Source organism: Grammomys surdaster, unplaced genomic scaffold, assembly GCF_004785775.1.
Source record: "Grammomys surdaster isolate TR1022 unplaced genomic scaffold, NIH_TR_1.0 125889, whole genome shotgun sequence".
In the NCBI taxonomy this organism is placed as follows: domain Eukaryota; kingdom Metazoa; phylum Chordata; class Mammalia; order Rodentia; family Muridae; genus Grammomys; species Grammomys surdaster.
The window spans coordinates 3,004,084-3,028,697 of NW_021620714.1; the positions used below are offsets into that span (position 1 = coordinate 3,004,084).

Consider the following 24,614-nt stretch of genomic DNA (forward strand, 5'->3'; position numbering starts at 1 on the left):
CAACCAGAGCGTTGTTGTGACTAAGGGGAGTAGAAACTCCATCCCACCATGCTGGAATTGCCCCCAGGACCCACAGGCTCAGCTTGACACCGCCAGCTCCCAGGGGCATAGCCAGCTCCCAGGGGCATGGCTCTGACCTAGAGTGTTCTCCTTTGTGGCAGGTGTGTGCTGGGTACATTCGGTCTCATTTCTCACAACTCCACACCTGAAGCAACCCATCCCATTATTTCTGTGAACCTACACAGAAGCATCTCGCTAAGGCCAGTGAACCATCCCTCTGATGTTGGGACCCAGGGGATTCTGATCTTTCCACCCACCTTAATCCACGACACGCCTATGTCCTGCACTTTGCACAACAGTTTTAAACACTTCAATTCCACCACGCCTATGTGCTCAAACTTGTCTCATAGGAAATCTGTGTATAGGAAACCTCCTCTCCTCCCCACCTATGCAAGCCTACTACCTGCCCATTGGTAACCATGGGTAACCTCCCACGGTGCTACCTCATCATGTGAGCTCAACGCCTTTCATATGTTTCCTACCCCACCCCATGTTTCATCTTCATGGCCAGCTTCCACCCATCGGGCACACTGTGCAGGCAAGTCCCACCAGAATGGACCCACAGCAGACTCCCTCAGACTTGATGTTTATATTCCACAAGAGGGCACCCACCCTTGTGCCTCAGGCAGGCAGGGCTTGTCTTGTCCCTGGTCTTCACCCACCCAGGACAGTCCCAGGCATGGCCCAACACCATCCTGAGGAAGGCAGGGTCTGTGTCCACATAATATCCAGGCCTGGGTGTGGCTCAGAACAAAGTGGTGGCAGGAGGCCTACCTGAGCATAGGACACCCTTGTTCCTGGCGCAGGAAAAGCTGTCGCACTCACAGAAGGGCCCGTAGATCCTCCCGAACTCACTCTCGAAGCAGGAGCACTGGTTGCAACTACATTCCCCACGTCCGCTGCACAGAGGCTTGCCTTCGGCCTCCCGGCACAGGTTCTGGTACCCACTTTGGTTCTCTCCCTCCTGGCACTCACACCTAGTGCCCAGGTAACTGGGGTCACACTCGCACAGACCACAGATGTATGTTCCATTCCCACTGCACCTGGCACTGTTGGGCTCCAGCCCGGTGCTACAGCCACATGTGCAGTTGTAGGCGACTTCCACCTGCAGACTGTCCCGGAAGCCCACAGGCCTCAAGGTGAAAGACTGTGTGGTATGTCGGTCAGGGCAGCTCCGAGCCTCCACAGACACTTCAAAGGATGCCTAGGGGTAGAAGAAGAAGAGGTGTCATAGCCATAACAAGCCAGGGATCCTATCCACGGGGGCTGGGGGGGATGGCTAGATATACCCTTAGGAATACTATGTAGTCCAGCATACAGGTGGAACCCCAGTAGGAACAGACAGCCAACAATTCCAGGTACTCTATGGAGAAGAGCAGTTGGTTATGGTAATATTCAATTGGAATTAGTCATTATGTGAGAACACTGTTGTTGTCTTCAGACACACCAGAAGGCGGCATCGGATCCCATTACAAATGGTTGTGAGCTGCCATATGCTCGCTGGAAATTGAACCTGGGTCCTCTGGAAGAGCAGCCAGTGATCTTAACTGCTGAGCCGTCCCTCCAGGCCCCAGGCCTTTACTGTCCTTTCTCATCATTTTTGAGAGCCTGAGGGGAGGGACTCTGAAGAAATGCACGACGAGTGAGCTGCACACGGCTCCTGCTCTCCTCTTTATCTCTGCTTCTATCCCATCCTTGTCCACCCCCACTGCTGGGCACAGCTCTCCTCCTATCTCAGAAGCCATTCACTCAACCAGCATTTACTGTCTGTGCCAGGCATGATGCTGAGGTATGGTGCCACCACCTGAGGTGCAGTCAAGAGGTCTCCTTCTCTGTAGGAGAAGGGAAGGGTGACGCCTGAATGTCCTCCCTCATGCTCCAGCCCCAGTGTCATGCAAGGATGGTTCATACAGCTGCATCTTGCCCAATCAGCTCACAGTTCTGAAGCTGTAAAGAACACTAAATGCCTGAATAACTGTCACATACAGGGGCACTTGGAAGGAACGAAGGGAGGGAGGAAGGGAGGGAGGAAAGAAGGAAGGGAGGAAGGGGGGGGGGAGGGAGAAAAAAGGGAGGGAGGGAGGGAGGGAAGGAAGATTGATTGATTTAGGGAAGAGTTTCTAACTTTAGAGTTTCTTACAGGCTGCCATGGAACTGGACAGCAAGTAGACCTAACAGGGTGGCAGGTGACACTACCTTGTCTGTCAGCTGCTTACAAGTCTGGAGGGGAAGGGAAGCTCGTTTTGATTCTTCCAGGAGTCAGAATATTACGCCATACCTACTCTGCCTCTCCCCTCAGAGGAAGGAGCTGTGTGGGGAATGGGATTAGCAGAACAAGCCACAGAAATGCAGACAAGCAAGTGAATGGTGACAGAACCTCACGGAGATGCACCCCTCTGGAAGTCGGGATCCCTTCCTCTAGCCGGCAGGCCTGGCTACTCCTCCAAGTGCCGTCTTATATCTTGGTGATGTCTTTATTTCTCAAGACTCCTTAGATCATTCTGGGGTTCAGAATGGACTGGGCAGGCCTGTAAGCCAACCTTTAACAGCTTTTAACAGCTGTCCTCACTTCAAGGGAGTCAATGGTGTCAGAGGGGCTGTGAATTTGTCTTTTATGTAGTAAGTGGGGGTTGTGCTCACTTAGAACAGACCTGCATCCTCCTGGTATAACACCTCCTAGAAAGGGGAACAGAGCAGATGTTCATGTAAAGACCTGGGTAGAAAGCTTGGTGGGTGGTGTGTACACCTTTAATCTCAGCACTCCTCAGTGGATCAGAGGCAGGTGGATCTCTGTGAGTTTGAGGCTAGCCTGATTTATATAGCAAGTTCCAGCACAGCCAAGGCTACATAGAGAAAACCCATTCTCAATAGACCAAAAAAACCCAAAGCAAACAAACAAACAAACAAAAAAAAAACCCCACCACACACAACTGGCAGCCTGGCTCAATCCAGAGACAGCATGGTGGTGACCCCCAAAGTGATGGTTGTAGGCTTCTCCAAATTCTCTGCCTTGGACTGGGAATGTGCTGAGCTTGTACACAGGCAGGGTTTGAGTGTCCGATGCCATCCCTTCCCTGTGACCCGCAGGAAGCTGCTACTTTCTGCCTCTTTGCTACTTTCTGCCTCTTTCCACGAAGAGCTGGAGATCAGAAAAGTAATAAACTGCAAAGAAATGGCCTGGCGCAAGAGCCAAAGGCACTCCGCTGAGACTCCAGTGAGCAGTCTTCCCATGCAGGATCCCCTTTGTCAAAACGCAAGGAATTAAGGAAAGGGGGAAGGGAAGGAAGAGGGGGAGACACAGAGAAACAAAGCCCTGCCCACATGTGCCAGGATATGAGGAGGTATTAGGAGGCTGTGAGTTGGAACTGGCACATAGAAACTGTCTGTCTGCCTGGATGAGAAGTCGAGAGAGCTTGGCTTCCCAGTGGGTTCCCAGGGCTTCTGTCCAGTGGAGGTGCTATCTACCTGGCCTGCAGTCTGCTAACCAGAGAGAGGCACTGTCTGTTTCAGCCACTGACTCTTGGCTCCTGCTGGACACAGGAATTCTGTCCATTGGGGACAGCAAGTAGGTCTGTTTTGCTCACCACCTCATCCCCCATTACAATCCTGTTTTCCTACTGGATTAGCAAAAAACCCAGAGAGGCTAGAAGGCACAGGAAATTCCTTGGCTTCCCTCCCTTGGTGGCTAAGGTCTTAGTTTAAGCACTGATACTGAGGGCTGCCTGGGTCTTGGAGACTTTCCAGGTTCCCATTCCAAGACTCGGTCTAGAGGAAGATGCTGCAGCCATCCTGGCCAGACTAAGTGATTCAACTTCACTGGGATGATTCTGGTTCTCCAATGGAAGCCCACCCTTTCAAAGGGGGAGTTGCCCAGACCCCAAACTACCCAACCCTGGGGTTCTGCAGATGCCAAGTCTACTCAGCTCTTAATAAAACAAAGTCCAGGGCTCAGAGGAGTGGACAAGAGTGGGGGTGGGGTGGTGGTGTGTATGCCGTGAGAAGGCTCTAACAGTGGCTCACTGGGCCCTTTGTGCGGGGTGCTAATGCTAACTGGACAGCCAGCCACTTGCATACTGATTAGTCAAAGTTAGTTCTTTAGAACGGGAGCTCCTGGGGTGTAGGTCAACTCTGCCGGACTTGCTGGTGAATGGATGGGGTGAGGGTCGTTAGAGGACCACCTAAGAACTTAGAGAAGGGAATCTAGCCAGATTCAAGGCTTCAGGCTTTAATTTAAGGATGGTTTCTCTTTCAGGACATCCTTGTTTCACCTACTGCCAAGTCTCCTGCTTCTAGTCACAAAACCACCTGTTTGGAAAGGATCACAAGGCACTGCCTGCCTCTCTTTCTCACCTACACAGGAAGCTGCTATTACAAGAAATGAGATCTACTTAATCCATCTCTTCCAATACTGTCTTGGTCTCAACAGGATCCACTGTTGTCCCCTGAAGTACCCACTGACAGCCTAACTGTTTTCCTAACCCCTAGAGTCCCAGAGCCTTTGGTCACCATCCCCTAACATGTTCCTTATCCTAACTTGTGACACCCAGAAAAGTACCTACTGCTAAGGAGTGGCCAGGCCCTTAAGTTTGACACACGTACATGAGTTCTATTAGTGTAGGCCAGCCATTATTCCTCAGTCCCCAACCTATTCCTCTCAATGCCACAACCATCAGTCTCGGCAGCTCTCTGACCCCTCCCTCCCCAGCCACAAGAAGTGTTCTAGGGTGCTCTTCATTCCCTAGCAAATTCTCAACCACCCTCTTTTTCTCCAGGGTTCCCACCAAGGAAACTCCACTGACCCTGTGTCTCAGCTCTAATAGCCTGGTCCTCTTCTTTGCCAGACCCTTCTTCCTTGGTTACAGGGACGATCCACTTGTATAAACACTCTATCTACTGTGACTCTGTTTCCTTATCTTTGCAGCCTGGTGAGCAGAACACCAGCACATGAACATTTACCAAAAAGTAGATCTCAGCACAGCATGGAATAGCACACCTGGCTACCAAAACTCAGACTCTTGAGAGAGTACAAGCCTTCAGCGGCCTGAAGCGGTTGTTTGAAAGTACGCCCCTCTGTCCTACAAACAGGAGGAAGTGCAGGAACCTCTCAAACATATACACATCAAACATATACACAGTATAAAAGAATTGAGGCCACTAGCCAGGACAGGGCTGTCACTGTCTGTTACTCTCTGTCTCTCTCTCACACTCAGTTTTCCTAGATTTCTATTCAGAAGACTCTGAGCTTAGTTTTACACTCATTATTGCTGTCTTAAACTCTTAACATTATTTAAAATTTATTTTTAAAAGTTATGTGTAAGTCAGGCATGGGGCTCACACCTTTAGTTCAGCACTCAGGAGGCAGAAGCAGGTGAATCTCTTGAGTTTGAGGCCAGCCTGGTCTAAAAAGCAAGCTCCAAGACATCCAAGGCTACACAGAGAAACCCTGCCCTGAAAAACACTAAAGTAATTAATTAATTGAGTTATGTGTATATATGTGTGTGCATCTGTGTGTGGATGTGTGCATATGTGAGGTAGGTTCTCTCAGAGTCCAGAAGATGGTACTGGATCCGCAGGAGCAGGAGTTATGGGCAGTTGGAAGCCACCCAACATAGGTGATAGGGATGGAACTTGGGTCCTCTACAAGAGCAGTATACACCTTTAACCTTAGCCCATATGTTAGTCCCTTAAGATTCTTAATCTTTAGACCTCCCATGTCATTGAACTGGAATCAGACAGTCCAGAAAGACCTACTCTCATGATCTGCACATCCCTGGTGGACAGCAACACACCCAACCCAGAAAGAGTGGCTCTGTACAGATATCCATATCCAGACAACAAAACCCACACAGCTCTAGCCAGAGAGGCCATGTGACTGTGGCCCGTGGACATTGGGACAGTACTGGGACAGAGAAGACAAACGGCCAGCGGAGAAGCTTGCCTGAGGATCTGCTGTGATTTCCAAAGGGCTATAGCCACTGGATCCCAAAGATAGCCAAATACAACTTCAGTGGTGAAAACAGTCTTTGTTACGGTTTCAAATGCGCTAAAAATCATCCCGATACAACAGAGACTTCTCAATGCTGAGGAAAGTTTCCATTTAGGATCTTTTTTTTTTTTCCCCTGATTTCCAGATATCACATTTCCTAAGCTCTCCCAGCCAAACAAATAAGAGCTGTACACAACTGAGTTGGAGCATAAATGTTAATGATTCTACCCCAAGCCTCTGAAGTTTTTACTACACTGTGCCTGAGGCCTACAGAGAATGCCTGGGCTGTGGCACTGTTAGTGATTTGGGTCCTGCTGTCGGTTGCTCACCGGCAGCGGGACCTGTGGCCAGTTTCTCAGGCTCCTCTTTGAGCCCCAGGTTTTGAGGCCATGCATTAACATGGAGAAATATAGTTAACTGCAGAGCTGCTGGAAGGGACAGAAACCAGGGGCTGGCTAGATGGCTCAATGGGTAAGGGTGATTGCTGTTCAGCCTGAGGACCTGAGTTCAATTTTTGGGACCCATATAATGGACCAGAACCCATTCTTGCAAGTTGTCATATGACCCCCACACTCAACACACATAAATTAAGTAAAAGTTTAAAGAAAGGAAGGAAGGAAGGAAGGAAGGAAGGAAGGAAGGAAGGAAGGAAGGAAGGAAGGAAGGAAGGGAAGCATACTGTAAGTCCCTATATGTAGGTGGCGAACAAGGCTCCCTGTGGCACGGAGGCTGTGATTAACAGGACTAATCTGGGTGAGCTTGGGGAGGCCACTCCATTTCTACAGTCCCCGGCTGTCATCAGAAGTACAGTATTCTTTCCCTACTAATGTTAATGGCTGTGTGAACTCAATGACAAGGACACAGAGGCACTGCTCTCCAGTGAAGGCTGCGGCCCCTCACCACACTGTCTGGATCCTTGTCCTGTGAAATGCGGCTGGTAGAAGGGGTCATGGGTGTCGGGTGGTGTCGGCTGCGTGCTACAGAACAGGAAGTCTTAGCTCTGCGCTTTCATTTCATTAATTCTGTATTAGATTCCCTGATCTGTCCCACGGACAACAATGTCTTCCTTGCAGGAAACTAAGAGAAGAACAGAGAAATGTTCACTGTCCAGTCTGTTTCCGGTCCATCATGGGGAGAAATGTATCTTCTCTGTATTCCATGAAGGACCCCAAACATGAGATCCTTGCAACATGAGGCAGTGTGAGCAGACCTCAGATCCCTTCTGCCTCAAGGTGACATTTTCATGGTGACATCTGCTTGTCACTTTCACGTCTAAAAAGACTCTACTACAAGCAGTGTGACCTGAGAAGAGTGGTACCATTACCTCTGGGGTTCCAAAGATCTTCTACTAACACAGCCCCAGTGGACACGCCATGTAAGATGTGTAAGCTTTTTATACTGCATTTCTCTACTGTGGTAGAGTAAGGGGTCCTGTGACAGGGCACAACACTCAGGTCACAAGACAATTTGCAGAGTGGGTTCTCTCCTTCCACAACGTGAGACCCAGGGACTGAACTCGAGTGGTCCATAAGGCATGCCAACGAGTGCTTTGACTCTCTGAGCCATCTCACCCACCCTTAGCATGCCATTTGGTTTTTTCTTTTTAGTCTCACTCTGTAGCTCAGGTTAGCTCAAAAAAAAAAATCACTGTCCACATGAGATTCTATGGTAAAAAAACAACCAAAAATACTATCAGAGCACATTTCCTTTGTCCTATTAATACTCTAAACTAAATAAGATACTAATTATAATTAACTAATTAATCATAACTTAGTTTAAAAAACTATTTTTAAATCTTAGCTTTTCTGTTTTATAAGATAGGCTGTTTGCTCCAGCTCTGTGACCTTCCCATATTTGATAAACAGGCCTGCCAATGGGATATAAACATAGGCAGACAATATATGTCCAATCTTCTGTCAAACCATCCATTATAGGAAGCATGTTCACAAATCTGCCTGACCACTGATGCCCAGTGTTACCACAGCACACATCCCACGCAGATAAGATCTATAGAATCTGCTCACATGTTCTTTTTCTATTTATGGCTGCCTACCTCCTGCCACTTCCAGGACTTCCTGTTCCAATTTGTCCTTACATTTATTTGTTTTTTACTTTACTTTGGTGCACAAAGCACTGCACATGTGTGGAGTGTGAGAACAGCCCGTGGGAGCCAGTTCTTTCCTTCTACTATGTGGTTCCAGGGATCAGGGTCATCGTCAGGCTTAGCAGCAAGCCTAAGCCATCTCACCAGCCACAACTATCTCTTTAAACTCCACGAATTCAACAAGATCTCTGTCTCAAATCATCTTGATCAAATCACTATAGGGGCTGGAGAGATGATTCAGCAGTTAAGAGCACTGACTGCTCTTCCAGAGGTCCTGAGTTCAAATCCCACCAACCATATGGTGGCTCACAATCATCTGTAATGGGATCCAATGCCCTCTTCTGGTGTGTCTGAAGACAGCAAAAATGTATTGACATATATAAAATAAATCTTTTTTTTTAATCACTTCAAGTTTTATTGAAAGAGTCACTTTAATGGTTCCAGAAACAGTTGATACAATTGTATACCAATATGCTGACGGTAGGGAGTATCACCATTTCTATTGTGTTCACAGGAACTTAAGCACCAAAACTATCTTCTATTTGTACAAATTTAGTTTCAAGTGCATCACTTTGTTCTTTGAGCACCTTCTGAGCTAACTGGCATAGACGGTTGTTTATAATGATTCTCCCGACAAACTGACCTTTTCAAGTTGGTAAAAAAGAAATGTATTTGGGGAAATCTGTCTGGGAGAACCATTGGCTTCTTAGTCACTAGGGCTCCCTACAGTCTTACCTTCCAGACTGGACTGGAACTGCCTCATTTGGTGATAGGGTAGGATTGTGAAAAGGTGGGACCGGTTCCTTGTGTGGTGTTAAGTGGGTGAAGGGCCACATAACATGGAAAACAGGGAGGAAGAGGGAAGAGGCTAGAATGTTTGGGCTAGACATAAGCAGATATTCCCCTGTCTTTCTGAGGCAGGGGAGTGCTGGGTTATTGCCACCTTAGCTGGCAGTAGTGCCCAGGCGATACTTAGATACTCTAAAGTATTGCTAGGAAGCTTTCCCTCACTCTATTTTCTGGAAAGGAATGCTCACCAAAGCTTCTCAGAGAGGGCTGGAGAAATGGATGGCTCAGTTATTAAAAGCATGCACCACTCCCCCAGAGGACAAGAGTTCGATTCCCAGCACTCATGTCAGGTGACTCACTACCACCTATAGCTCTAGCTCCATCCAGGTCAGAGCCTCTGCGGGTACCTGCACTCATGTGTATATACTTAACATAATCAGAAATAATAAAACATGGAGCTGGAGAGATGGCTCAGTAGTCAAGAGCATTGGCTGCTCTTCCAGAAGACCCAGGTTCAATTACCATCACCCACATGACAGCTGGAAACTGTAACTCCAGTTCCAGAGGATCTGACATCCTCACACAGATATACCACAGACAAAACACCAATGCACGTAAAAATAAGTAAATCTTTAAAAAAAATAAATAATGGATGGGATGGAAGAGGACAGTGATATTAATTAATAAAGTAATAAAATATGAATTCAAAATAAACAAACAAATAAAAGAAAAAAATTTTTAATGACATTGGGATGGTCTCTATAGCCTGTCTGCTTCTAACAGCAGACTTCCAGAAGGTGTGTGGACAATCCTCCAATCACCATCCATAGCCTGTGTTACCATGGGCACGGTGGCGTCACCACTCATAAAAACTCCCCAGTACTTTCCTTTCCAATCTTTTGTTTGGCATAACTGCTACATCTTTTTGGAGGACAGGGTCTCCTATGTAGGCCAGACTAGTGTCAAAAACAATCTTCCCACCCTGACCATCATCACGTGCCACCGTGCCCCATTTATGACTACACATCTTTGCATCTTCACCTTTACACACATCATTTATACTCATCATCTGACAGACATCTGTTCCCCCCATGACTGTGGGAGACCCCTCGGTCTCATCAAATAAGATGAGATACATGGAAGGTGGTCTTCACATCTTTTCCCAAAAAGAGGAGAAATAGAAGCCAAGTCCCCTAGATTCCTGTCAATATTCTTCCACCTGATTGGATCCCTGTCAAGCTAAAGCAATAATGGCTAAAGCACCAAGTGTCACTGAGGAACCCTCAGCTGGCAGTGCACTGAGGAGGGTCTATGGGCTGGAACGCCATAACCGATCCTGCTAAGACTTTGCACATAAAATGCACAACAGCTTTGGAAGGATGTTGGACTAAAAGGCAGAACACAAGCCCCTAGAGGACTCTAGCGAGCTATAAAATGTCAGATTCAGAGAATCTGAAAGTGAACAGGAACTCATATACTAGGAGTGAACACTTACCGTGTCCCCGATCTTCAGACCCTCACACTTCCTCTGACCAGGGTAGGATACACCATCTTGGCAGGTAGCAGTGAAGAAGAGATTAAGGTCTTCTGGCTGATCCCACACAGACAGTTCCACTTTAGCCCGAATACTCTGAACAAGGAGAGAAAATAAAGCCCATGGTACTTAGAAACAGCCACAGTGAAGTGTTCTCCACAGTGGCTTTCTTATATCACATGGTTTCTTCTAACCTCAGGAGCCTTCAAGCCAAGTTAGAGACAGGAGGCTTCCCACACACCTCTTGGCAGACCTGGCTTGGGCCTCCCTCTGTGAGCTTGAAATGGTTGGTAATGGTCTATGTGTAAAATGATATATCTCCCTCAAAAGACTTTTGCTGTCTCCACTCACCTCTTCAGAGTCACCTCTCATCCCCGTCGTCTGTCTCAGGCACATAATTACTGAAATCTAGCCATGTAGTCTCCAGGCTTTGGGTTTATCCATCCATGCACACACGGGCACATGGGCACACGGGCACACATACACTCAGGACAGCACCCCTTTGCCCAACATCTCTTCTACTGCCTTCTCTCCAGCCCAGCACCTTACTATTCTGCGAAGACAGTTCATCCAGGTTCCAACTGGTCTTTCTTTATGCTCAAATCCACCCCTTACTAGATGAGGTTATCCCATGAGTCTAAAACTACATTATCCAAGAGTCAACTCTTCTTTGGGGTCTAACTGCTCAAGACACTGACTGACACAAAGACTAAGGGAAAAATATTATGTCAACACAGGAAAGAAAGAAGGAAAGAAAGAAAGGGAGAGAGAGAGAGAAAGGAAGGAAGAAAGGCAGACAAGATAGACAGAAAGAAGCATGTACTGGAAAGGTTGAGGAGAAGCTAGGGTTGAAGCTGATATAGGCTTTTAGAAAACCAATAAGTAATGTATTCTAAAACTCTGGCTGATCTTAGTCCTAGTTTCCTCCGAGGATTATACACAACTGAAATGTGCAGGTTACCAAGAGGTGGGGACAAGAATGTCTACAGCAAGTTAAGAGCAAGAATCTGGAAGCCAACCAAAGGCCTGCCAATAGTACAATAGATTTAAGCAAACCACAGAATATCCAGCTAGCAGAGTACCTAAAATAGCAACAATGTATCAAACTCCAGCATATAAAGTGACCATGAAGAGTATAACATTGCTCAAAGCCAGACACACTGTATTTATTTATTCTCTAATAAAGATACTCTGGTCCCATGAGATCATGAGAGCTTTAAAGTTCCCATATCACTTAGTGATGTTAATCTATCTTCTATATATTCAGGTACACAATGGCCACCACTGTTACAACTGCCTGCAGTATTCAGAATAGTACCAAACTCAGAGGGTTGTAGCCTAGGAGAGAAAGGCAGCAGCAGACAGCCGAGACATGTAGTACATTACACGTCTAGGTTAACATGCTGTATACTCATTGTCTGCACAATGCTAAGACTCCCTGATGATGTGTCTCTCAGAGTGCATCCTTGCTACTAAGCGAGAAGCCATCATGTGTGAAATTCAGTAACAGGCAGAACTAATGGTTGCCCTTGGGGGATAGCGAGAGGAGGCCTACAAGGGACTTGCCCATGAGGGCAATGTTCTTCTGTGCCTGTGTTTTCTTTGTATATTTTTGTTTCTGGGACAGGGCCTTGTTATGTAGTCTAGGCTGACCCTGAACTCTGTAATCCTTCTGCCTCAGGCTTCTGAGCTGAAATTACAAGCAACAAGCCCAGCCGTGATCTGCTTTTTACCTGGGTGTTAAATAAATACTCAGGTATGTTTAGTTTATACAAGGTTTATGGAATCCTTTATATGCCTCTTGGTTTTTAGAATCTACCCTTAATGAGTAGAGAATACTATTGTTGTTTTGCTAAATAAATGGTCATGCGTCAATACTGCCATAAATAAGGGCTGTGTTCAACCTGGGTCAAGAAGCTTCTGCAGGGGGCAGGAGATGGCGCAGAGACCCATGACTGTTCAGAGTGTGGTGAGTTAACAACAGTGAGTTCTTAGCCCTGAGTGGGATATCTATATTACCTTTCCACCCCCTCAAGGCTCAGGGAACGTTGACAGACAAGGGAGTATTAAGAATGCAAGGGATGGGGAAGAACGTGGTGAAGAAGTGTTGTCTTTTGAATGTGACGTGGCCAGCACACTCACAAACTGGAGGCAACTGTGGTTATCTGCACAAAATCTGTACAAGTTCCAGCAAATCATAACGAAACTCTGCCATAAATGGAGGAGGGGTTCAGGAGACCCTACCCCTGAGGAGCTAGCTATTCTGCCCTTTTAAAAAATCTCTAAGAAGCCAGGCAGTGGTAGTGCACACCTTTAACCCCAAGCACTCAGGAGGCAGAGGCAGGGGGATCTCTGAGTACAAGGCCAGCCTGGCCTACTGACTGACTTCTAGGACAGCCTGGGCTGCACAGAGAAACCTTGTCTCAGAATAAAAAAAACCCTCTAAGTAATGGCCAAGTGTGATGCCACACACCTTTAATCCCAGAACTTAGGAGATACAGGTAGATGGGTCTCCATAGCAAGTTCTAGACCAGCCATGGCTACTTAATAAAATGCTGCCTCAAAAGTCCCTATGAAAGATAAATAACTCAAGGAGCTGAGACCAAATGAAGTAACTTTATGACTATTTAGAAGTTATATTTTATCAAGCATTAAAAAACAATCTGCTTATAGCACAGACAGCAGGGCTTACAGACAGCAGAGCTTACTCTGGGAGACATTGAGGCAAGCTGCCTCATAAACAAGAAGGCAAAGTACCAGCAGCTTTTGTAGATTTCCCACCCTCCCTCTAACCCCCCAACTCTGGCATGTGGTGCTAAGCTTGAATACATGAAATATGCAGTTTTCCCAACAAATTCACAGCTTGCAGAAAATACTTCACAAAAACTGGTCTCTCTGCAACAAACTGTGGAAGTGCTTCTACAACTCTAAAAATACTAACCCTCTGACAACCACTTCCTCTTCAGAGTGCCATCCTTAATTGGCCAAAGGTCACAAAAGTGCTACTCAACACACACTACAGTCTTCCACTGAATGTAATTAGTTATTTACAGATCTGCCGTGTTAGTACGCCACGAACCTAAGGACCACATATATGCCGTCTCTCTCCAGGAAGTAGCACCAAGTCTTGTTGAATGAATGAACAACAGTTATGCTCAAGGGATTGGGCAGATGAAGATGAAATCTTTGCAGACAGCTAACAGGGACTGGAGGAACAGCAGTGCTTAAGAATCCTGGTTGCTCTTTAAGATGACTCAAACTGGTCCCCTGCACTCACATTGGGCAGTTCGAAACTGCTGGTAACTCCAGCTCCAGGGAATCTAATCCCTTCTCTGGCCTCCAAGGGAACGGACACGTGCATTCACATTTAGACAACCATACACAAACAGGGAAAATGCATACACACACATATGCACATATATTTGTATATATAAAAATGTATGGAAAGAGGTGGAGGGAGATGGCTCAGTGGTTAGGAGCACTAGCTGCTTTCCTATAATGTCAGATCCAAAGATACTCAGGACAAATGACTATCTGTGGTGCCTATAAACATAGCAAATATGTTAATTTGATATGAGAAGCTGGCTTCCAGGCTTCCTAGTTATCACAAAAACCTGCAGTTTTTCTCAGTTCTTCTCACCACCCCCACCCTAAACTTCTCCAGCTTCTCATTCCCATATAGCCCTGACATTTCAGCCATGTGCTCTGTTTGGCTTCTCTCTAGTCTTTCTTTCTTGACCTTATCTCTTGTCCCACCCCCATCCCCTCAAAGGCCCTAGTCCAGTCTGCTGGCCACTGATTAGTTCACTCCTTTCTCTCCCTGCTCTGGACTCTTCCTCTTCTTCTGGCTGTATTCTTCCTCATATCTACAATGAAATCCTCCCCGTCAACCATACCTTGGAGTAGCCACGTTACCAGCTCATATATCTGGTGCTGAAATCCTCAGTTTATACACAGAGGACCTGGGTTTGGTTCCCAGAACCCACATAGCAGCTCACAACCGTCTTCAATTCCAGTTTCAGGTGATCCGATGCCCTCTCCTATTCTTCAAAGGTACCCTACAAACACGCAGTGCACTGACATGCAAGTGAACACACACACGCACACACACCAACAAATTAAAATGTAAAAATCTTTAAAATAAGAAAAGCTCGGCCTGGAGAGATGGCTCAGTGGTTAAGAGCACTGGCTGCTCTTCCAGAGGTTCTGTGTTTAATTCCCAGCAACCACATAGTGGCTCACAACCATCTGTAATGGGATCTGATGCCCTCTTTTGGTGGGTGTGTCTGAAGAGAGTGACAGTGTAATCACATACATAGAATAAACAAATAAAAAAGGAAGAAAGAAAAGAAGAGGAAAGGCACTCTATGTTTTACATGGGCCATATTAGCTGTGTTCTGGCTAGCTGGTTCTCTCTTGCTTGCCACAGGGCATCCAGGATTAGAATCTCCTCTACTGTTTCAGATGGCAGGAATTATGAAGATTTAGCTCAGACCTCATTTATGGTACCAATAGCTGAGCCCAAAAGCTCTGTTGCTAAGGCAGGTCTCCAGAGCTCATGCTGAACCCACAGGCTTCTTTCCTCAAAATCCACTTTGGAAAAGTATCAATCACCAGGTCACCCCACCTCACAGCTACGAGGTCTGCCTCCTTTGTCCTGCAGGGCAGAGCTGTGCTTGTCTATTGTACTTTCATGTGTCATACAATATTGACCACATTTAGTCCCTTAAAATGTATTTGTTGACAAAAGAGAGAATGAAGTGCAAGACACATCAGAGGCTCGAAGGCACAAGGACATTCATGTGCAACTCGTGAACTTACTCAGTTGCAACCAGCTCTGTCTCTGAAGATGGTTTCCTACTCCCATCCTAGAAAAAGTCGGTAATGTCAAGAATGCCGGCCCCCTAAGAGCTATTCTATTACAGACCCGGTGTCACGTTAGGTCACATCTGCAATTGCTTTCTGTCAGCCCAGCTGTGGGGGGAGGGGAGCGGTTGGAGCAGACTTTATGGCAACAACCAAAAGAGAAACATGTGCTCTGCTAGGGTAGAACTCACCACGGGCTCTGATGTCACCCTCCGTTGCTACTCTAAAGGTCTGCAGCCCGTACTGCCCTCTCCCACTTTAAAGAGAGGCCCCTGGGCTTTTTGTCTTAAGTATCTCTCTTCATAAGATGAAATAATGTTTCTGTACCCAGACTCAGGGTCGATCCCTGTAAGAGAATCTTCCCTCTGCAGTTCTCTGTGCAAGACTCCATGCTGCCAAACACCCTTGGGCAGAGAGTGAATTTGGCACAGCTAAAAAAAAGGATATAAATCTAAGAGCTTACATTATGAAAGACATATACAAATCAGACAGAGTCAAAGACCACAACCACTTCATCTGTAACATATGCTCTGACCAGAATATTCCAGTATCCATCCCCACAGATCCATTGCTAGCATCCAAGAGTCAAGACCCACATGTAGTCATGGTTGTATGTGTGACTCAAGAAATCCACCACAAATCAAGGCAACAATGAAAATGTCAACCAACATCAATCAGCAAGCACAGCCCATGTGCTCTGGTGCCCATGGAGACTAAGAAGAGAGTGTTGGATCCCTTGGAACTGGATTATAGAGGGTTGTAAGCCTCCATGTGGAGGCTGGAAATGAAAGAGCAGCCTGCCTGTGTATATGGCTTAGAAGTATTTCTATAATTTGTAGCATTTTCCTTAATCCTAATTTGTTGTGTATAAACAATATTGTTTTTTAGTGAAAATCTGGGAACCTGGGGAGCAAGCAGCAAGGAGCAAGGAGCGGAGTCAGGTACTCACTCAGAAGTTGGGGTTGGCAGTAATGATCTTTTTAGGCTGCATTAGAAATCGGAGTGAATCCTGTTTCCCTGAGGAGCTGCAGGGCTCTGCTATTGTTTCTGGAATCCCTAGATTAAACTGGGAAAACGTGTTGTATAGCTCAGGGGTCTGCAGCGTCTGGAGCTGGCTGAGCATGGAAATGTTCAGAGGTAGCTGCTCCAGAAGATGTACGTCCTCAGCCCACCTCACAGAGCTCAGATGAGGCCACTGCTAAGCTCTGCCTTCTCCAAAAGCCTTGAACTCACGGAGCTCTTCCTCCCTCGTCTACACAGTGAGTTCCAGGATAGCCGGGGTTAGAGAGAGCCTGTCTCAAGGGTTGGGGGTAGAAGGAGCAACCCGGATAGAAATGGAGGCTATAGTGTAGAGAAAGAGAAGAGAAAAGTCTGGCTTCAGCAGGAATTCACAGGAGAACTGAGGTAAACTATCACTTGTGAAGACCCCAAACTGCAACAGTTCATGAGAGGGGATGAGAGGCAACTAGCCAGAAATTCTCCCTGATGCCCAACTCCGAGTCTATAGGACACAGAGACATGGAGAAACTGAGTAGGGGACTTGGCCATACCTCAAACGCTAGGGGTCCCTAATAAAAGGGTTGTGGGTAGAGCTAAGTCTCCACTCAAACCTCTATCAGCTCCAGGCAGCAGTGTTTCAGAAGAAGCGGGACAGTGGTGGGGAGTCAGGGGGTCAGAGCCAATTACTTACATTGTATGCATTGATAATCAGTTGAATAATATTTTTGGAATCTCCATGCAAAATCTCCACAGTGGTTCCAGGGATCAGGGCTGTAAAATTCTTGAAAAACACAAAACAAAACAAAAAAAGTAAGACTATTTTGCCTTCTGAGAGGGTTAATTTTATGTCAACTTGACACAGGCTAGAGTCACCTCAATTGAGAAAACGCCTCCATAAGATTAGACTGTAGGCAACCTGTAGAGCATTACTTAGTGAGTGATGGAGAGGGACCAGCCCACTGTGGGCAGAGCCATCCCTGGCTAGTAGTCCTGGGTTCCATAAGAAAGCAGGCTGAGCAAGTCATGAGGAGCGAGCCAGTGAGCAGCACCCCTCCATGGCCTCTGCATCAGCTCCTGCCTCCAGGTTCCTGCCCTGCTTGAGTTCCTGTCCTGTCTTTTTCCTTCAGTGATGAACTAACTATGATGTGGAAGTGTAAGCCAAATCAACCCTTTCCTCTCCAAATCACTTTTGGTCATGGAGTTTCATCTCAGCACTAAGACACCTTCCATCCTGTCAGAGTCAAGAGTGTACTATGGTCAAGAGTGGACAAGGACCAGTACTACGCTCTGCCGCTCTTCCAGACCACATGCTGGAGAAGGTGCATGAGAGAGGCAAAAAAAAAAAAAGGAAGGAAGGAAGGAAGGAAGAAGGGGGGGGGGGAGGGAGGGAGGAAGGAAGGAAGGAAGGAAGGAAGGAAGGAAGGAAGGAAGAAAGAAAGAAAGAAAGAAAGAAAGAAAGAAAGAAAGAAAGAAAGAAAGGAAGAAAGAAAGAAAAGTGGTATGAGAAGTACACTCAGGGGGCTGTGGAAGGTAGTGTAGGCTGACAGCAAGTGACCATACACCTTCTAAGGTCACGACCCTCTCACCATCACTCCTGGTAATCGCAGGCTCATTTCCAGATGACTCAGCATGTTCTACAGGAGCACAGAGGACTGCTTCCCCAAGCATCTGAGGACAGCCTGTTTTCTCAGTATGGAGCTAACATACAAAGGGTGTCATTCTAAAGACCTTTTGATATCTGTATGTAAGGCCCTGGGACAAAGCCCTTTGCTCCCAAGAGTGGCTCTGAGAACAGGACAGAGTCCCTGTCACTCTCAGGCTGTACAGGTTTCCCCATTCTGAGGAAGGAGGCTAAAGCCAAGGCAGAAACAAAGCCCAATACAGCTTCTGCGCTTAATCCTTCTAAGAATGTGGTTAGTAGTGGACAAGCTTCAACTAATCATCTTGTACCAAACAAAAAGTGTCTTTCCACTTTATCATCTGAAATAGACTCAGGCTCAGAGAGGATCAGGAAGACACTGTGAAATTTTCATAACTCGTAAACTAGGGGCCTTTGAGACACGATCGAACAAAAGTTCTTTGAAGAATAATTAAGGGATTCCTGGCAGCATCCCCTATATGCTCACAATGTACAGAGGGCATCAGGGGTGAGCCGGGTTTATGCTTAGCTCACACGAGCTCTTCCACAGCCAAAGAGGTTGAGTGTATGTGTCTGTGTGTGCACATGTGAGAGCATCACATAAAGGCCAGAGATTAGACTGAATGTCCTCCTCTTACTCTCTAAGGAGCTTGTGAGTGCCACTTGCAGCTCACCGTGATTGCCACAATGGTGGCCCAGACAACAATCTAGGAAAAGACTTGTTGGATGGAACAAGCCCATCGCTCTCTTCTCTCAGTCACTGACTGATTTTTGGGAGACCTACTGTGCTGGGCCACTCCTTGCCTCCCACCTTCTGCAGACCTACTGTGCTGGGCCACTCCTTGCCTCCCACCTTCTGCAGGAAGGCAGACACATCTAAGACTGAGTTAGTTGTGTATAGTAGTAGCCAACAACAGGCTGCCCAACGCCTCAGTTTTCTTTGGACAGAATTATTTCATGTTTTCCTTCTCGACTGGGCCCCTATGTCTCCATCTATCTCCTGAAAATGACAATTCATAATATTTTTGTGGTATTTCTTAACTTAATTTAAAGTTAAATAACATAGTTTAAAACTTCCGGTGAAGATGTTCATGACCACATGAACACTCAAGGGTTTCCTATTACTTCCAAGCACAGCTCCGTTGACCCCGCCCACACCCACTCCCATCTCCAACTTGCTTTAGGTCAGAGTGAGTCAGGATCAGGCCACCAGTGCCCCGCCCCGACACACACATACACGGGAGTACCTTGTAGAGCATATAGTGGTTCTTCGTCACTGCAAAGATCAGGTTGATATTGTTCTCTGCCAGCTTCTCCCCAAGCAAGGCAAGCGAAGGGTAGTCCTAAGGGCAAGGCAAAAGTCAAGAGCGTAACTGTTCCAACCAGCTGTAACACTGACATGTGATCTGCAGACTGCAGAACCTGGAAACATCTTTCTCTTGGGTGCCTGTCAACCAAGGGCCCAATAACCAAGTCCACTGATAGCTCCTGAACTAACAGGCTGTAGAAAGTGATACTCACTAGAAAGGCCCGCCCTAGCATCTCTAGGTGTGATCTGTTTCCCTCTCCATCCTTTCAGGTGGGATGGGGATAATTATGGCTCCAGGAAGAACAGCCCCACCTTCTACCATCTGCCACCAACACCTATTAGCTAGTATCCCTTCCCTATGGCTGTTCCTTGCCCTGTATTCCTTTTCTTGTGCCCAGCAGTCAAGTAACCAATGTCTGCAGGTCCCACTCATGGCTCACAACAAGCAAAGGAGGCCACTGTTCTCTGGAATCGGGCTGTGATGGGGGAAAGGGGTAGCCAAGTGAGGAGAAAGGAAAGACAGGAGGCAATTTAACCCTGGTTGGTACCAAGGTTACAGGGATGGCTGTTGGGTGAGGTCCCATAGTTAGAAGCCCTTTCTTGAGACTCCATCACTCCTGGATAATCTGGAAAGCTTAGATGATCACCCTCTGAAGCTGGAGAAAACAGGCTTGTCCTGGAAAGAAAACTGGGACGAACTCCTCTCTAGCCAGATATTAAAATAGATTTGGGGGAGAAGAAGGTATACATTTCTTGAAAAGCCTGCATAAATAATGCGGCAGGATCTTGGTACTTGCTGGGCTGGGTATCTTCCAAATCTATCCCAGTTGTGACCCCTTCAGGAAAGCAAGCCTGCTCAGATCACCTCTCCACTGGAACCACTTGGCTCCCAGGTTACCCCTTCCTCCAATGAGATAGCTCCCATTAGGGTGTGGGATTTTACAGTGGTGTGGAGATGAACCAGCTACAGAAATCTTTAACAAGAATTAGTTAACAAGGAAGTTTTAAAACTTAGCGAGAGAAGACAAAATAATGAATAAAACCGGATCCTCAGAACAGAGCAGAACATCAAACAGCAAGTACAGGGCCAAGGAAGTTTTCAGGGAACGGGTGGGCGTGGTTACAAAGAAAGGTTAGAGGAGTCCTCCCAGAACTCACCATCTGGTTGGACGCAGTGTACTCGTTGGCTTCATTCAGGTGACACTGGCCATCGTGTGGCTGGACCAGGCCACCCAGTTTTCCATCCAGTGCGATGTGGGGCACGTCATCTGTTGTGAATACCAGCAAATGCAATGCATCTTTTCGCCATCCGATCTTCTCCTGAAAGACAGGAGTCGGGGTGGGGTGGAAGAAGATGGAAGTGGTGTAACCTTCCAGTACAGACCTGCCCAGGGCATCATACAGGACCCAAGCTGGCTTCAGGGCTCCAAGTCTGAGTCAGAGATGTGTCCTTCCCACAGCAGTGTGGCCTCTCACCTAAACCAAGCCACAGTGGCACAGATGAGAAGCTGTGCCCACACAGGCCCATGTGCCTAGACAGCCACTGGCATTGTCCTCTTCCACCCACTGGTACCCAGTCTTTCCTGACTTCACCCAAGGGCTACATCTCTGGAAGATTCCCTTTCAGGCACCAGAACAAGCCTGAGCCCGCCCATTTGCCCTCATCACACCACTGGCTAAGACTGTACAAGATGATGGTTAAACATTTGAGGCCCTGTTAGACAGGAACCATCCAGTAAAGCATCCGAATCACCCTGCCATTTGAGATGGATCTCCCTTTTGAGGATCTGGTAAGAACTGCCACCTCCCCCAGTAGGTGTGGATTCTCCAGTCCTTACCAAAACCACTTCAACGTCAAAAGTACAGCAGATGCGCTCTCTCTCCCTTACTGTTTCACTGCATGGGACTCATTTCACCTCACAGGATTATCCAGACTGAGGCTCAGATACAGTGCATGGCAAGGGGAAGCTCTGGACTGCTCATGTCCAGGCACTGTAGCCACAGCATTACTCAGAAACGCTCAGGAATTATCATCCGGAGCTGGAATGTGTGGCCACTCTTTTACTGCTGGTGAAAGGGCATTCTGAAACATGCTGGTGACTATAGAGAGGATAGACATTGCCAAGGGCTAGCTACACGTGTTAGATATAAAACTCACAGAGGTGGGGTTCATACATTATAAAAGTTAGAAGCTATTGTTCTCTCAACAGCAGATGAGGAGCTAGGGTACCACCTTTTCTCACTCATCAACTGAACAGCTACAGTGCTGTCTTACTCCCTTCAATAACAGCATGGGTACAGAAACATATCATAAAGTCAAAAGCGGAGGTAGGGTGGGGGTGGGGGGAGAATTCAACAAAATGCCAGTGAAGACCAAAGGCTTGTTCTGGGCAGAGAAGACCTAAGGCCTGCTGTGGGCAGGAGCGGTCACCTAAGAGGGGTCAGCTTTGTAGTCATGTAACTTTTGTCCAATAAACAGCTGCTCGTCTGAGGGGATGCGCCAGATCCCTTGGAAGGTCGCAGATCTACCAAAAGCTTATTCCAGCCTTTAAAGCTCCTCAGCTTAAATAAAAACAGCAGCTTCGACATACCATGACGGTGTAAATGAGGCAAATACAGTATTAATGAAAGCCAGGGAGAGGAGGAGGAGGGAGAGAGTGTAAGAGGAGAAGGGAGGAGGACCACGATGACAGAAGGATGACGATGATGATGATGATGATGATGAGGAGGAGGAGGAGGAGGAGGAGGAGGGAGGAGGAGGAAGAACCGAAGAGATGTGTAGGTTCAGGGTTTTCCACCTGCACCCCTGTTCTGGAAATAACGACCCTGAGACTTATTTATGAATAAATGCCATAAGTTTGGCTTGTTCCCATTAGCTCATAACTTAATTATCCTGTTTAAACTAGTCTAAGTCTGCATAAGGCTAGTTATCTCTCCTCAGTTTCATGCATTCGCCTCCCTCAGAGTCCAGGGAGAATCTACCGGCCTCTGACTCTTTCCCAGAATCCTCTCTTTCTCTCTGCCGGATGTTCCATCTTCTACTTCCTGCTTTTTACTAATAGGCTTTTTATTAAGAGGTGATGCTTCCACACAGTGCACCAGATGATCCTCTCCAAGAACGAGGAGGAGGAGGATGGGGATGTCGAGGAGGAAGAGAGCTGAGGTAGAGAAAGGCCTTCCCAATTTGCACAAAATTCAAACTGCTCTGGAAGGATGAGGAGAACACTTTGAAGAAACAAAAGAAACAGGAAGTGAGGGAGGGACGGAGGGACAGGGGAAGCAGAAAAGGAAGCTTCGGCAGAAATACAGGAAAAGAAGACAGCAAAGAGATCCCCACATCTGGGAGCTGTTGCTCCCTCATAGCTACACCAGGACAAGCTGGTCACGGGACAGGAGCTGGGATAAGAGGCCACAGAGAAGCCACCAGGATTCTGGTAGGTTCTGATTTTTGCTGTTGTTTTTCACCTTCTGAATGTGTATGTACACGCTTACAGAGAGTGAACGCCACGCTACATAAATTATCCCCCAGTAAGCCAGACTTTAAAAAAAACCTCCAACTTTAAGTAGCTATTTGTCAACTGATTTCTATTCCAGCCACAGAGTGCCACGAAATTATGCATGACCACATTTTATCAGTAGTAAGAAAAGACGGAAAGACATGGATCTCCTCGAGTATGGGTAAGGTGAGGTGCATAAAAAGACGGAAATTATGCACAACCAATTATCCGCAGTGGAAACAAAGAGATGGGTATTTGCAGTATGATTATAAACCATGTAAGGAACAGAGTTCTATTTTAAAACAACATGAGACAACTGAGATAAAGTATGGCATAACGTGTTTGGAGGTAGACTACGGGTGATCGATTCTCTTTCCTAGTATTTTTCAAGCTATAAGTAGTGCTTCCACGACCCTGGGCTTTGAATGCTGTCACTTGCTCGATTCAGGCTCCATTTTTTCTTTGACGGTTTCTCTATAGTCTCGTGGAGACAGAATCAGATAGGGGATTAGGTCAGCAAGAAGCCAGACAACATGGAACTTGAGTGTTTTACAATGGAGTTCTCCTACTGTTTCTAACTCCCTGTGTAACCCTGGCCAATTTATGTGTCACCTCGAAAGCTTTTGTCCCCTTATCTGTATAACAGACATAAAAATACTTCACTTTTATTGAGCGAATCCACAATTCTATTAACCCCTCCCCCCTTCAACCAATCTCTGTGAAATAGGCTGGACATGCCATCCCATAGCTGAGCAAACTGGCGCTCAGAGATTAAACTGACCAGTCCACTCTACTATCAAGGCAGACTGAGACAGCCTGTGTTACACTCACAAAGTTAAATCTCCCAATCAGACAGGGAGACGAAGCTCTGTGTGCACAGCAAAGGTGAAAACTCAGAGAAAGAGCCCAGTACAACACTGCGTCTAACCTGTGACTGCCAGATCTAAAACTCAAATACTTGGAAAGGAAGGGAGAGTCTACAGCAGACACTGCCCCACAGAATGAGGGTAACTGTATTTCCTATTAACTGGGCTCATGATCAGTAAGTGGTGTCAATGACCTTGACCCAGAGTCGGTTGCAGGCTGGGTCAGGACACAGACAAATTATCTACCCAGGCTTTCAGCTTGGAGATGTCACATGATGACTCTAGAGTATTTATATTCAAAATAAACTGTCTGCTGTCTGATTGCTTGTAGAGTTGTTTTGAAGATTTCAGTTTGGCATTCCAAATTTAGGACAAAGGACAACACTAGGCAATGGGATCTTCTTCTTCCTGTTCCTCCTCCTCTTCTTCTTCCTTCTCCTCTTCTTCTTCTCCTTGTCTCCTCCTGGACTCACTTTACAGACCAGATTAGCCTCAAACTTACAGAGATCTGCCTGCTTCTATCTCCTGAGTGCTAGGATTAAAGGCATGTGTCACCATGCCCAGCTTATTTTTCATTTTGAAGGAAGTTGCTGAACTATGATACAGACCATCCATGGGAGCCATAATTCAGTATCCTTGGAAGAGATGAATCTAAGTTCAAGTCTTTTCTTTGTTCTAACTGTGGAGCCCAATGAAAGTCCCTCATTTCTTTCAGCCTTTGGAAAATGGAACTGAAGCTGACAAGACTGGTGCTGTGTCTTTATACACAGTATATCTGAAAAGTATTTGGCACATAAAGGAAACTATAACAGGACTCTAAATTACTATTCAAGGGTCAGGATTAACCAGTTTACCTGTCTCCTCTTTGTACTGCTTGGTAGTCAGGCCACACAACTGTTATAGGAACTATGAATTACTCCATAGCTGCATACATGTTAAAATGGACAGCTAAGTTGAACATGTGC

The 24,614-nt window shown here is 46.7% G+C and overlaps 1 protein-coding gene across 1 annotated transcript in view; it reads right to left on the minus strand.

Annotated features, from left to right (window-relative positions):
• Window positions 1–24,614, minus strand: part of Itgb5 (integrin subunit beta 5) — a 113,153-nt gene that overhangs the window by 26,181 nt on the left and 62,358 nt on the right. Inside the window, exons 6-10 of the mRNA XM_028752244.1 lie at window positions 20,445–20,606; window positions 19,225–19,320; window positions 17,030–17,119; window positions 10,435–10,569; window positions 835–1,264 (exon numbers count right to left, since the gene is read on the minus strand). Of these exons, the coding sequence (XP_028608077.1) occupies window positions 835–1,264; window positions 10,435–10,569; window positions 17,030–17,119; window positions 19,225–19,320; window positions 20,445–20,606 (913 nt within the window). The remainder of the gene's footprint in view (window positions 1–834; window positions 1,265–10,434; window positions 10,570–17,029; window positions 17,120–19,224; window positions 19,321–20,444; window positions 20,607–24,614) is intronic.